The sequence below is a fragment of the Pseudopipra pipra genome, chromosome 10 (assembly GCF_036250125.1).
Source record: "Pseudopipra pipra isolate bDixPip1 chromosome 10, bDixPip1.hap1, whole genome shotgun sequence".
NCBI classification, from domain to species: Eukaryota; Metazoa; Chordata; class Aves; order Passeriformes; family Pipridae; genus Pseudopipra; species Pseudopipra pipra.
In genome coordinates, this window is record NC_087558.1 from 3,881,772 (window position 1) to 3,895,951 (window position 14,180).

Here is a 14,180-nt window from a genome sequence, read left to right on the forward strand (position 1 = left end):
GCTCCCAAAATCGAGCCAGAGCTTTGTAGGATGGGCTGAACTTTTCAGTTGGCAACCAAGCTTCATTTGCAGAGCAAACTTTTAGCTGTGATGGGACTGAGCTCCTTCTCTTTCTTGTGGTTTCAATGTGAATGAGGTCCAAGTGATGACAAAAATGAACGCTGCTGAAAAGAAGTCCTGGGAGAAATGGTGTCTGAGAAACAGGCTGGGAAGCTGGAAGTCTTCAGATGGGAAGAAAAGGGCTGAGAATGTATCAGATACTGTCAACCAAGTTCACCTCTGAGACCAAGATGGTTTCACACCTCCCTTCTGTCCCCAGGGACATGTCCTCCTGCAACACTGCATCTCGTTCACTGACACCCTCAAAGGTATTGAGGTTTGGGTGGAAAGTCACTGTTTGGGTCTGAGCCTGGGAGCTGTCACATCCAGCAAGCACAGGACACTCTTCTGGATTAGGGATCTGGGGTTTTTTTGCTTCTCCAGTGCATGCCAGAAGTGCTGCAGGGATGAGAGACTCTGGCAGCTTTGTCCAAGTGCAGGAGAGCCCCTGCAAGACAGGACAAAAACCGTCCAAGGAGGTGATCCAGCTGCATCAACTCGCTTTGTATATTTTTGGGGAGATATCTGAAGAAAACAGGGTAGCAGTACTGTCTGCTTTCCACCATTTAAAGCCATCCAAATCTCCAATGCAGCGGGGACTGGGGGAATTTTATCACTGCCATTTTTCACAGGCAGCAGCACTGAAAGCAGAGCTGCGGCGAGCGTACGCTTGCGAGATGGCTGTGTTAAGTTTTCACCTGGGAGCCAGCTGCTTAACCAAACTCATTGAAAATATCACCCCTCTCTGACCAAAGAATGAGAGTCGGGGCGAGCGAAGGCATCCAGCTGTGAAAAATGAACACTGAAAACAATGAAGTTGTCAGTTCTCTTACCAGGATGCAAATAAATACCCGGGCTGTCGGACTGGTGGTTCTGCTGGACCATTAGTTTAGCACAAAGACATTCTGCAGGGCTGGGGCTGACAGCTGATCCATCACCCCAGCGGTCCAGCCCTTCCATAAAAACCTCTTCAGAATGTGCTATGATACATATTTTTAAGCCACATTATTGTGCTAGGCTCTCATAAGATACATTACCTCTAAATTGCAAGTGTTGCAGAGCAATTTCATTTTATGTGATCCTAATTTGCAGAATTGTTTTAAAATACCCTTTGCAGTTGTATTGGCTGATGCTGTGGTGGACTTGGCAGTACTGAGTTAATGGTTAGACTTAATGATCTTAAAGGTCTTTTCAAACCTAAACAGTTCTATTATTCTATCTAGTGTCAGGTTAATAAATGGTTTTATATATATGTATATATATATTTCCGGGAATGGTGGAGTCACCATCACTTGAAGTGTTCAAAAAAATGAGTAGATGTGGCATTCTGCAATTTGGTTTAATGAGCATGGTGGTATTAGGCCAAAGGCTGGACTTGATCTTGGAAGTCTTTTCCATCCTTAATGATTTTATGATTATATATGGTCTTAGGCACCCTTGTGATGTGAAAAGTGTGTCATCAGAAGACAATTCCAACCTGATTTCCCTGGCGCTGGGTTGTGTCTCGGGTTTGCTCTGTGCAGTGCCTCCTTTGATGCTTCCTGATGGAGTTCTATGGAATTCTCTCATTACAGCCTGCCAGGGGAATAGCTACGGGCCGGGCTGCAGCAACACTTGTCACTGTCACAACGGAGCGCTCTGTCATCACGTCACTGGGACGTGCCTTTGTAGCCCGGGCTGGAAAGGAGCCACCTGCCAAGAAGGTACAGTTGGAAATTCAACCCCCTGAAGAAGGATTATAGGAGGGAAAAAAAATAAAACATCTGCTTGGGGGAAGTTCATTGGTATTTTAACTATCAGCTCATTGCCTTGTGTTGTCACTGGTTCTGTATCCGCAATGACGTGATCGGTCCATTAAATAAATCCACGGCACCATTGTAGGGTGTAGGAGCTCAGTGTGCACGGGGCAGAGGGGGCTGAAACAGCCATAAACGGGAAAGAGAGCTGATTTTGAGGGCTGATGAAGGGAGAAAAGGTCCATAAAACTCCGAATTATGACACTGAAGTGAAGCTCTGTTTCTTTTCTATGGCCTGATTTACCATCCCATGCGCCCGACTGATCCTCGTCATTACCGTGTGCAGTTCCAGACGTGGGCTAAATCCAGGACATGTGAAAGGCATTGAGCCTGGGCAATTAGACCCATACGTGTGACTCAAACACAAGCCCAACTCCACAGAGCCTTAAGAAAAGAGGCTGGCAAAGAAAGGCTGCACTGCAGCTTGTGTGACCTAATCCTCTGCACCTCACCCGCTGGAAAGTCTGTCCATCCCCGTTGTAGAAGGCTCCTTGTTCTGTGCCTTCCCTGTACTGCCAGCAGTGCCATGGAGCTGGGAATGCTGCTGTGGATGCTCCTGGGTGAGCTGGGCTTTGGTGTCAGCACCTTCACTCAGTGGCCTTCAGCATACCAGGAGGACTGTTAGGAAAAGGGGATGAAAGCTGGCAGGGGTAGAATAATATATAAATTAAGTGTATCCCCCTTTAAAACCTGATCTGAAGAATTCTTTCCATGAAGGATCAAAAAATTGTGAAGGTACCAAACCGCTCTTGATGATGTATATGACGTGACCTAAATTTTTCTGGTTTGTCTGAGAGCCTCAAATACGAAACCAAAGAAAAGTTAAAAAAGCTGTTGTCAAATATGAAGACATTGTCAAATTACCCTTTTCTTTTAAAGATATGTTTGGGGATTTCTTTTCTCTTTGGAAGTAAGGAGGTAGAAAAATTGTATGAGGCTGGGGGAGCCATCCTGCTGTGACTGTGCTTTTGCGGAGTGAGAACTCACTCCTTTTGCCATCCTAAAGAGGTGTCACTCTGGCATATGACAGAGGTTTGGGGTTTTTTTGTGCCAAAAAGTTAGAGTCTGTCCATCTGGTTCTGATGGGAATTAATACAAACCTGCTAAATTAAAACCAGGTAAACTGTGAAATTTCATCAGCCAGCTGTGGGCGGCAGGATTAATTAGAGAGGGAGCCGTGATTTTAAGAGAAATGTACAAAGAGATTCTGAAAAGAGGGGAATCAATAACTCCCCTCCTTGGTGTTGAGAAAGCTGGCAGGAACCAAGGGGTGTTTTTTGTTGGTGCAAACAGGAAATCTCAAGGTCATTTGGTGGGTCACAGCTAATTCACTTCATCCACTATTTTGTTCCCAGACCAGTTTTACCCTGAGTAATTCCTTATCAATCATGTCCCCATTTCTACTTGGTTGTACCTCCCACAGCATCTTCCAGGGCGGGAAGGAGTGTGAGCTGGGAAAGGGTGGTGTTTAACCTGCATTTTTTTCCTGCACTCCCTAATGGAATGTTTTGTGCTGCCTCCCCTTCCCAGGCTGCCCTCCTGGATGGTATGGTGCAAACTGCCTCCAGCGCTGTGTCTGCCACGGCCAGGCCACGTGTGACAGTGTGACAGGAGAGTGCCAGTGTCCCCAGGGCTGGACAGGGACAGCATGTGAGCTGGGTGAGTCTCATAACATCCTCCATCCCTCCAGCACCTCAGTTGCTCTGCTAGGAAGTTCAGTTGTGGTGGGGTCTGGTTTGAGACAACACAGGAAAAAAGAGAAGGCAGAGGGATGGAGAGCACTAGGTGTGGAGGGGCTGAAAAAACTGGGGTTGTTTAGTCAGAGATGAGGGAGATATTGGCACTTGAATGTACGATGGTGCTGGAAACTTCTTTAATAGATGAGAAAAATAAGCTATTCCCTGTCCCCTGGGGACAGGGAAAATAGGTAATGACCTTCATTTGAGGAGAAAAAAGTAGTAAATCCTCCAAGAGAAAAAAATATTTATTTCTAAGGAATTTTGTTAAGGGAGGCTTCAAAATCTCTCTCACTGAAGGTTTTTAAGACCAGTTTAGGTGGCTCACTGTCTTGCAGAGGCATAAGTGTGTTCCTCCTGGAGCTCCTCCAGCCAGGCCCTCTGTCAGTCTCCCCCATCTTGTTTCAGAGTGTGGGGATGGGCAGCATGGAGAGGGCTGTGAGCAGAACTGCAGCTGCCACCACGGGGTGTGTGACCAGCCCTCGGGGAAATGCGTCTGTCGTGCCGGCTGGACTGGGGACCACTGTGATGTTGGTAAGGGCAGCTCCTTCTGCAGATGCTTGATTTTAACAACCAGCCATTTCTGCCTCCACAGTATGAAGTCCTTTTCTATTTTGTGTCTTAGTTTTCCAATATTCTGTAGGCCAGTCAGGGTTCATGCCTGCTCACCCCATGTCTCAGCCCCACAGGCTCTGGGGCTGTGATAACCATGCCCTCTCTGCCCAGCCATGCCCTTGTCCAAATCATTTTATCTCCTCCTACCTCTGTTCTCTGCCTGCTAAGAAAATGAAGGTATTTCTCTGCCTTAGGGATACAAGGAAGAGCATACAAAAGGGAGGGAGTTTTAAGGACAATTTGCCAGATCAGCCACCTGCTGCTGAGTCTCTGTGGGTCTCTGAGAGGAGCTCAGCAAAATAAACTGTGATGGTTCAGATTTACAGATCTTGCATTTGACAAAGATCCAGATTTGACAAAGCTGTTTGGCATGTTTAGAACCATCTGAATCCCTGAAATAGGGATGAAATCTCATGTGCAGGTGACTTGAAATGTGCTTTCAGCTGGGCCACTGAGGTGTTGTGATTTTTGCAAGACATGAGCAGTTTTCTGATATCTCCTCAGGTGCTGAGGGCTCTCAAAGCCTCAGCCAACAGCGTGGCCTGTAAAGCCTTCACAGTTCCCCCTCTTCCCTTTCTTCAGGCCTCACTTTCTCTTTGACTCTCTGCACTGAGAGGTGGAAGCAGTTTGTGGACAGGGCATGTTTTCTCTGTTCAAACAGCTGTTTCTTTGTGCACAGTTGTGTGAAATCAAATGGCATCACCATCTCTATATCTGGACTAACACTCCAGACTACGACTAAGTCTTTGTAAGCTTTCCTGTGCGGACTCATTAACAGCCAGCACTAAATGCTTTTGATATTTTTAGTATCTTCTCTTTCACTGATTTTTCTGGCCATGCACTCTGCCAAATATACATCCCACAGTCGAGGATGATATTGGCTGGTTACCAGCGGTGGATGCTGTCCATGCAGCAGGTAGAGCTGTTGCTCTGTCTGCTCCCCCTCAGCCTGCCCCCCGGGATATTTTGGGAAGCGGTGCGAGGAGCGGTGTGACTGCGTGCACGGCTTGTCCTGCCACCACCAAACCGGAGCGTGTCACTGCCAGAAGGGATGGCGAGGGAGGCACTGTGACAAACGTGAGTGAAGGAAGGCAGTTCAGGTTGGTGCACACGTTCCTCCCAAATCCAGGGCTGTGGCGGGGTGTTTTCGCTCCCACCTTGTGCCACGGGGTCGGTCTGGAGGCGCTCACAGGGCTGGGAGCAGCGGATCCACTGGATCGGGGTGGCTTTGCCCCATCCTGCCCAGGCCCTGCCCCACACCCTGACGAGGGTTGGTGTCACCCCTGCAGCGTGTTTGCCAGGCCGGTTTGGCACGGGCTGTGCCCAGCGGTGCCGCTGTCCCCCCGGCAGCCCCTGCCACCACCTGACGGGAGCCTGCGGTTGTCCCCCGGGATTCACCGGCCACGGCTGCGAGAAAAGTAAGTTGGTTGTTATAAAAATGCAAACGCTTCCCATGTAAATTAATTAAGAAATTAATTTCTTCAGTACCAACCTGATGAAATAGTGCCTGAAGAGGGAGGAGACAACAACCTGACAGCAGGGAGGATGGCCAAGGGCTGCTTGTCCCTCACCCAGCTCTGAGCTCTGTGCCAGGCACAGTTTGGGATGGTGGGTTTGCCCTCTCTGGGTTTGCGGCTCTCAGAGCAGCTGGGGGCTGAACTGGATCCAAATAGGCTGAGGAGGTGCCAATGGAGCCCAGCTCCTGCCCACAGCCATCGCTGTGCTGTCAGTAAAGCAGCAGATCAGGTTTCTCTTGGCTTCGTCCCCATGAGAGACCATCTATTCCTGCTCTCAAAGCTCACAGGAAGGGCATTATCTGGTTTTTCTTCAGCGTGGAGTTTTTCACCCAGAGCTGTCTTTGGAAGCAGGCTCCTGCTCTGACCCCAGCTGCAGCACCCTGACTTTGTTCCTCCTTACAAAGCTTTGCCTGAGCCCTGCTTCAGCAAAAGGAAAACCAGAAATAAATAAGAATTGAAAGAATTGACATCAGTGTCCTGTATCCCCCACTAAAGGACTCTAAATCCTGACCATAGCTAGGGCAACTTAATGGAAGTCAGACCTAAGAATTACGTGTGGAAGGTCCAAACCTGCAGGCAATGTGGCTGTCAACAGGCAGAATGAGAGCTGTGGAGATGTTGATGCCACAGCAGCTTTGCAAGTTTAAACTCTCCGCAAAAGGTAGAATGTCTTTATCCACACGCCTGGTCCCTTGGGAATTATACTGTTATTTTAGTCAATTTTACCTGACATTTCCCTATGATTTTTTTCTAGTGACAAGAAAATTGTATCTGGCCCTTGACAGTTGGGCACAAATTGACTGAACAAAACAAAATCAAGCAGTCAAGTAACCCCCAAGTAAATGTAATAAATCCAAAGTCCCGGAGGAGAGCGTTGTTCCATAGGCAGGGATTTTATTTAATAAATTTGAGCTCGCTCTTTGTTTGAGTGCTATATTTACCAAGACAAATTTAATTTATTGGTTTACATTTCTTCTTCCCAAAGCTTGTCCACCGGGCACGTATGGGAGGAACTGTAACGGAGTGTGCCAGTGCTCTGCCGAGAACCAGGAATGTCACCCTGTGACTGGAGAATGCTCCTGCATCCCGGGGTACCACGGTGCCCAGTGCCACCTCCGTGAGTACCCGCCTTTTGGAGAGAGGACTGGGTCATGCAGGAGAATGTGCTAGTGCTTTTGAGTTCATCTGTGTCAGTACCCTCAGTGTTGACTGAGAGAAATAGAGGTTTTTATATAGATATCTATATATAAAAATTTTAGTGTAAGAAGTTATGGTATAAGAAGTAAGCATATTAATTTACAGTAATAAAAATACCCGTATTGTTGAAAGGGGTTAATTTAAAAATATGTATTTTAAAATTTTTAATTCGAAAATGTAATTAATTCAACATTTAAATTAATGTTTAAAACCCCCAGATTTATTAGGTAAATTCTTTCCAGTTTCATGCCATGCTAAAGGATATAAATATATCTTCTGCATTTACACCTCCCATCTTCAGCTACACCTGGATATTGAGTAGCTCTTTCATTTCCAAATACCAAGTCCAAAATACTTCCAGAAATCTCTGCGTGCTCAAGTAAGGACAAATGGTTATGAGAAAACAACAAGCTGCAATTGGCAATAAATCTGAGTGATTCATAAAGTCCCTTCAGTTGTAGGGCCTTCTGAGGAACAATCAAATTAAACCAACTGTTACTCTGGATTGAAAAATGGTGACTAGTGTAGAGGACAAAATGCCAACTGGCCCAATGCTCCATCATAAAAAATATTCCCAGATCCACACGCCTCATGCCGGTATTTTAGGACATCTGTAAAGTTGTTTCTGCTGGAATGTGGCGACTGATAAGAAACACATACCAAAGTAGCCAATAAAGGAGACAGTTAATTACCTTTTTATTTACAACTTTAATTTTGGTTTTACTCCATGGCTTGTAATAGTCTCATTTTGAAGGGGGGGAAAAAAATAAAGGGGGGAAAAAAAGCCGTTGTCTTTCGAGCTCAGCCTTTCTCTTTTTGGCGAACGCTGATTTTCCTTTCTTAGGAATTCAGTGTGGCCCTGGTTTAATTGCTTTTTTGGGTGACAGTTTGTATACAAAAGCCAGCTGTAACATGTGCAGCTCTAGTAAGGGTTAAACCTGTTCTTTATTCCTTGAGTAGAAGCAGGAAAGAGACTCATTTTAGACGTTGGCTTTTGTGGTACCATCATGTCATCACAAGCTATTCTTTAAAATATAAATTATAAATAAAATAGAAAAGATTGATTCAATCTTCCTTTGTACATCAGTTTTTGCTGTAAGTGAGATCGAAGTCTGGCCTTCAACATTGAGGCTGGAGCCATCTGGATCCATTATACATTAGATTATAATAAATGTTAGAGCAGTAGTGGAGATCAACTATTTAACGGTATCATTTTAAAAGACTTAATCATGGTCTGCCTATTACTTTTATGTAGCAATCCCTCAGGACTCATTACCTGTTTGTGTAGCACTAAATCTAAATTATAAATTATGGTAAATGTCTTCAAACTTGCTTTAGTTCTTAAGATTTTATTTCAGAATTTTAAAATTGAAAACATTAACAATGACACTGAAGTTCTGATATAAAATACATAAAAAGATTAATTACAAAATGAAATCTGTGTTTTGCTGCATTCAGAGGGAATTTAGCCATGGATTTCTATGTAGCTGGGATTAAAACTATAGAGCATGAGACAAGAGACTTCATGGTGTTGTGCTCTCTGAGATTCCAAAACTGCACAGTGTCTTGCACAGAAAATTCTCACTTAAATACAGACTTGTTAAACGTTTACTGGAGAAATAATGGAATGGTGGAGGTTCATGAAGAGAGAACCTCCTATTCTCCCCTGTACAACTCTGAGCATTGCATAGACAGACACAAAAATAGAAGGAAAACATTTAATTGTGAGTTATTTTTAGATTGTGGTCAGTGAAGGGAGAGATTGTGGGCCTGATTCTAAAGTGACTGACTGAAAACCAAGGATAGCTAGCGTGACTTTGGTGGGAATACTCCATGTTCCCGCTGTCCTCACTACAGGGAGAACTGGGGCTGCTCCAGGATGAAGAAGCTTTCAATAGAATATTAAAACCAGCACAGGGAGCCGCTCCCAAACACGTGAAATGGGCTTCAGTCCAGTCAACATGTGGTTGGATGCTGCTGGAAACAGTTTCTGGCAACTATTGCTATATTTATAGTACTGTGAAAAAAGGTTGAAGAAAGTATCTATAAAAGGTGTAGTTGGCTGGGAAGTCAAATTTCCAGGAGCCAAGAGCAACGAGGCTTTCATGTTCTCAAATTTTGGAGTGAAGAGCTGAAACAGTCTCTTGGCAGGATCCAGAGGAAGCAGACAAATTAGCAATAAGGTTCCCATCACTTGTCCATAACTTGGTGAATGGGAAGATCTGCTTGGGTGAAATGAATAAAAAGCAGTAAGTGGTGACATTGACTGGGCTGAGGACACCCAGAGCCAGAAAGACCTCACCAGCTTCACCTCTAGGCTGTAGGTAACAGGATGTGTCAGAAGGGATTATTTGACAATGCAGTTAATAACATTGGTCAAAAAAGTCTCAGAGTGTGCCACTGGTGTGAAAAGATTTAGGAGCTCTTGGTCATGGCAAACCAACTCAAACCAGAAGGAAAAAAATTGGGAAATGAGGTGGAAATCTGGCTGCCACTCTTTTTTGTTAGCAGAAGAACATAAGTCAGAAGCACAGGAAACCGTTGAATTTGAAAATGTCTCTATGAGATAAAGACATAAAGACATATGGCAGTGAGAGGATAACCCTCTTTAGAAGAGCAGAGCCTACTGAAATGGTAGAACACGGTGTAAAATTGTCCCCACTGTCTGCACTGAAAGTCTTCTGCAAAGTAGTAACAGATGAAGTGGCCTTGTTAATAAATATGTGCACACTGCAGTGGCTGAGCTTGACCTGCTTGTGCTGCTCCTTCTTGAACTGAAATACAGATGGTGCTGCAAGAGTAAATAAATTGGTAAGGGGGTGTGGGGGAGTGTTGAATTACTGCATCCCTTTCAGTGATGGAGCATCTATCACTGGCCTTGAGCTGAGGAACAGCTCTGGAAGCTTTGCCAAGGAGAAGCAACGTGTTTGGGAGTGTGGGAAACAGAATTAAAGAGAAAGAGGAAAGCCAAATGATACCAAAAAGAAAGGGGAGAGGAAAGAGAAACTCATGTAGAGTCCAATTAAATCATAGAATCTGGGTTTGTCCTTAACTTCATGTTTTGGTGGGAATGAATTAGATGTTGCAGGGCTCACTCCTTGATGCCAGGGTTTGCACATGAATTTGTGTGCTGACAGACAGAAACACTGATGACAAAGTATTCATTGAGAAGAGTTCATGGTTGAGAAGGGCTGGGGAGAGTATCTGCATGTTATAAAAGTGTGTATCTGTTTAGTCCTGATGATCTGCTATCCTGGTTTGAGCAGAAGCCAATGTTCAGTTTTATTGTAAGAGGCACCCCTTCAAAGCTTCCCTATAAGCTCTCCCTTGCTATTGAATAGTTCAGAAAATCCAGAGATTTCTCCAGCTGCTCAGGCCATGTTTTCATGCCTTCAGGAAAGAGAAAATACATGAAGTTATTTATGCACAGATTGCAAGGGATCTGTTGCTTGGATACGTGTGCGAATATATATTCAACCAGATTTCCAAAGTAGCCATAGACTTTCCTTTTGCCAGGGAAGAGAAGGAAGGAGCGAGCAAAGAAATGACATTTAGGTGTAGCAGCACTAGTGGAACTGTTTGATGATGATCATGCTGCTCTTAAAGTACCAGGTACTTTCTCTTCCAGTACACTGGAAAATTAGGAGAATAACTTGCATTGCTGGAGTTCACTGGTGGCACACTGGAGGTTCAGTGGTGACAGACAGAGGCACGTGCCCAGCAGCTCTGCCCAGCTCTTTCCCTCAGTTCCAGCCTTCATTGCTCTAAAGAGCATCTTGAAGACATAAGCTAAGCACGGCAGATGCATTCAGATCTCCCTGATCTTTTATTCATTTCTCCTTCCACGTTAGCTGTCCGGAAAGAAACCAGAAATAGTCACTAGCACCTGGAAAACCTCTTCATGGACAGCTTGTTGCCATGTAACACTGGCTCAACAATCCATCCAGGTCTAATGATCCCCCTGGTTTTTATGAAATACAGCTGCTTTGGTTTTTTCCTCAGGGAATTTTCTGACTTTGCATTTAAACCATCTTTTTCCTGTGTCTGTCTCCTGAGAAGGTCTCTTCTGAAATTCCATGTTACTGTCATGTGCAGTAACATAGTAACATAACCTGCACTGTCAGGTACAGGTTTTCATAGTCTTCTATCCATAGGGTTGGAAGGGACAATCCCCCACCTTAGGTAGGGACACCTTCCACTAGAACAGATTGCTCAGAACCCCATCCAACCTGTCCTTGAACACTGCCTGGGACGGAGAATCCACAACTTCTCTGGGCAACCACTTACAATGCCAGCTCCATTTTGCAGGGAATCAGTAGATAATAGAGAAAACAAACTTCCCCCAACTTCCACATTTTTGAAAGACATGACCTGCCCCAGTATCCATAAAATGGCTGCTAAAAGACACGGAGATGGCTCACGGCTTCTTGCCATCTCAGGCAAACCAGGCTGCTGCTGCCCAAAGGAAGGGGGAGCAGGGCCCCATCTTTCCTTCTCTGTAGGAGGGAAAGAGGGAACAGGTTTATTTGGAACATAAATCCCAGAGGAAAACCTCTCTAGAACTGGACTTGCTTGTCTTTCTACAGTCACATATGGGGAATGGAAGGAGCACAGAGCCAGGAGCAGTCGGACCAGGCTCAGCAGCAGCACTTGGTCCAGCTTTCCAGGGGTTTGACATTCTAAGTCAGTGCTCCCCCAAGGACCATGCTGCCCCAGGCAGCCATCTGCTCACCAAGGCCTGCTCCTGGCCCTCTAGAAGTGACTAGACTTAGAAAATAAAAATCTAATTTCGGTTGTAAGCAAAAAAAGTGTTTATGGCGTGAAAAGCAGCAGGCCCAGTAGCAACGTAGCCTAATTGATGGGTTTTTTTTTTTTGTTTTCAAACAGGGTGTCCAAAAGGTACTTATGGTTCAAACTGCCAAAATCCCTGTAAATGCATGAACGGAGGCCACTGCGACCCCGCGTCGGGAACGTGTGATTGCGCGCCCGGTTTCATTGGAGCCGACTGCAGTAAAAGTAAGCCAACATTCATGTTCTGCCTCTGTCAAAACACAGCACAGAGAATAATTTGCATAAGAGCTTGTCAGTAGAAAAACAGACAGATCCCAGCTACCTCTTCCTTGAATTGTAAATCAGGATTCCAGCTTTGTAAAAAAATCTCTTGCAAAATATTTTTCCTCTCTTCCGCACGCGTAGGAGCAAGGACACTCATCCCAGGATTACAACCTGCTTGCCCAAATGTATTTCTAGAGCCAGCTCAGCATGAGTTGCTCAAGTTCCTTCTTCCTGTCCAAAATTTTGAGGTTGAGAAATTATCTCAATATTTTGCTTCACACTATGGTGCCATTAGTTTCAATAAATGGGAAAAAGATCAAGTTTTATCGTGGCAAAACTGGTAAAGACTCCATGGCAACTTTAGTGTTACTTCTGTGTTTCAGAGCTAAATGACGTGGCCGAATTTCTGTCCTGTTTCCAAAGCTCTGATCTCTGTGAAGTTCTCTTCAGCTTTTTCACAGAAAGGCAATGTTTGAACATTTAGGAGCCTATAGCTTTGTTCTCTGGTATAGGACAGCATCAATATTAAAGATGGAAAGATGTTTTTAGCTGGAAGGATGAGCAAGTGATATTTCAGTTGTACACTCACATTTTAGTAGGAAATCTTTTAAATACTCCATGTGAAACCACAGATTATATTTATAACTTCAGGTAAAGTCTCAGAGGATGAAGCAGTCATGTCTTTGGATGGGTTTTGGTTTCATAGCTGTTGCTTTGAAGCACATTAGGTGGAATAAAAATGAAGCCAACTCTACCTATAAGATCCTGCCTATGTTAAAGATGAAAACTGGCATCGGGATGTTTAACAAAAGCCTGTGTTTCCTTCAGCTTGCCCTGAAAACCGATATGGGAAGGACTGCGCCCAGTTCTGTGCCTGTGGTAAAGGTCGGTGTGACCCACGGACTGGCAAGTGCTCCTGTCCCCCTGGCCAAATGGGACCTGGCTGTCAGCAAGGTAACAAAGCGGGACCCGAGGTCACCTCGTCAATGGTGACACACTTAAAACACCCAGCAAACAAAAGCCAGCACCAAACATTGTTTGTAGCTGCATTCCCAGTGCCTTTGCTCGATAATGTCAATGTCGCAGTCGGGTGTACTCAGCTCTGTCCCTCTCTGCTCCATCACCCTTCCTTATCCTGCCACATCTCCCCGCTTCGCTCTGCCACCCTCAGTTCCAGGGCACTGGGATCTCCACGGGGCTGAGGAGATATGGCAAGACAAAGTGTTTGGATGAAACTGATAACAGTCATGGAGTGGTGTCCAGCCACGCTCGGGAGACACCAGTAACTTGGGATACTCTGTGGGGAGCATGTGTTTGTATTTATTCCCTATCACTTTCATTCTTTTTTTTTTTTTTTTGAATGCTAATTTATTTTTCTTTACAAACTTTGTTAATTCTCTGTAGTGTGTCCCCAGGGACAGTATGGCCCCAGCTGCCACCTGACATGTACCTGTCAGAACGGTGGCATCTGTGACCACGTGGATGGCAACTGCACCTGCGGGCTGGGCTGGACAGGAAGATCCTGTGAGAAAGGTGATTTTCTGCTTTGATGCCAGTGGACTTGTACATTCAAGAAGAGGTTTGAAGTGTCCCCAGGCAGCCACAAAAGGGGACAGACAGTTTTTGCTTAAGTAGGCTACATCACTGCTCCATTCCCCTCTGTAGCTTCTCTTACATGAAACTACCCCTAGTTAGAGCTTCAAGTCATTTCTCAGAGACAGTAACCTTGTGAGTTCTACTTGTAACTCTCATAAATTCCTTTGTAGAGACTCCTTCTGCTGTCCAACTTTTGAATTCTTTTGCTCATGGGAATGTTGTTTTGTGCCTTCTTTCATGTGCTGCTCCTCAGTCAGCAGAAGCCTGTATCCCTCCTCTCTTGTTATGTTCTTCTTTTCCATTTGACACTGGACTGCAGTTGAACATCTCAAGTATTTTCACAGATGTTCTGACAACTTCTGTCCAAAGCAGTTAAGATTGCCCTGCTATCTCTCACCCTTACTTCTCTGTGACAGCTCTCCCTTACACAAGGCAAAGCACACTAACAGAATAAGCTCAGTTTTCACTCCAGAAACCCTCCTGCCAGTCCAGAGTAGAGTCTTCCCACATCTGTCCTTCTGTCTGTCTCTCAAAAATAATTCTGCATTTCTACCTTCCCATGTTTCTCT

At 45.1% G+C, this 14,180-nt stretch overlaps 1 protein-coding gene across 2 annotated transcripts in view; it reads left to right on the forward strand.

The window, feature by feature from the left end:
• Positions 1-14,180, forward strand: part of LOC135419443 (multiple epidermal growth factor-like domains protein 6) — a 192,870-nt gene that overhangs the window by 168,172 nt on the left and 10,518 nt on the right. The window contains exons 25-33 of one of the 2 annotated variants that reach the window (XR_010432993.1): positions 1,674-1,802; positions 3,426-3,554; positions 4,040-4,165; positions 5,195-5,323; positions 5,536-5,664; positions 6,749-6,880; positions 11,848-11,976; positions 12,844-12,969; positions 13,431-13,548. Coding sequence is in view for 1 of the 2 variants with exons in the window: in XM_064665802.1 (XP_064521872.1) it covers positions 1,674-1,802; positions 3,426-3,554; positions 4,040-4,165; positions 5,195-5,323; positions 5,536-5,664; positions 6,749-6,880; positions 11,848-11,976; positions 12,844-12,969; positions 13,420-13,548 (1,158 nt within the window). In the remaining variant the exon portion in view is untranslated. Of the gene's footprint in view, positions 1-1,673; positions 1,803-3,425; positions 3,555-4,039; positions 4,166-5,194; positions 5,324-5,535; positions 5,665-6,748; positions 6,881-11,847; positions 11,977-12,843; positions 12,970-13,419; positions 13,549-14,180 lie in introns of both variants that reach the window. The other variant, XM_064665802.1, reaches the window with a different exon arrangement.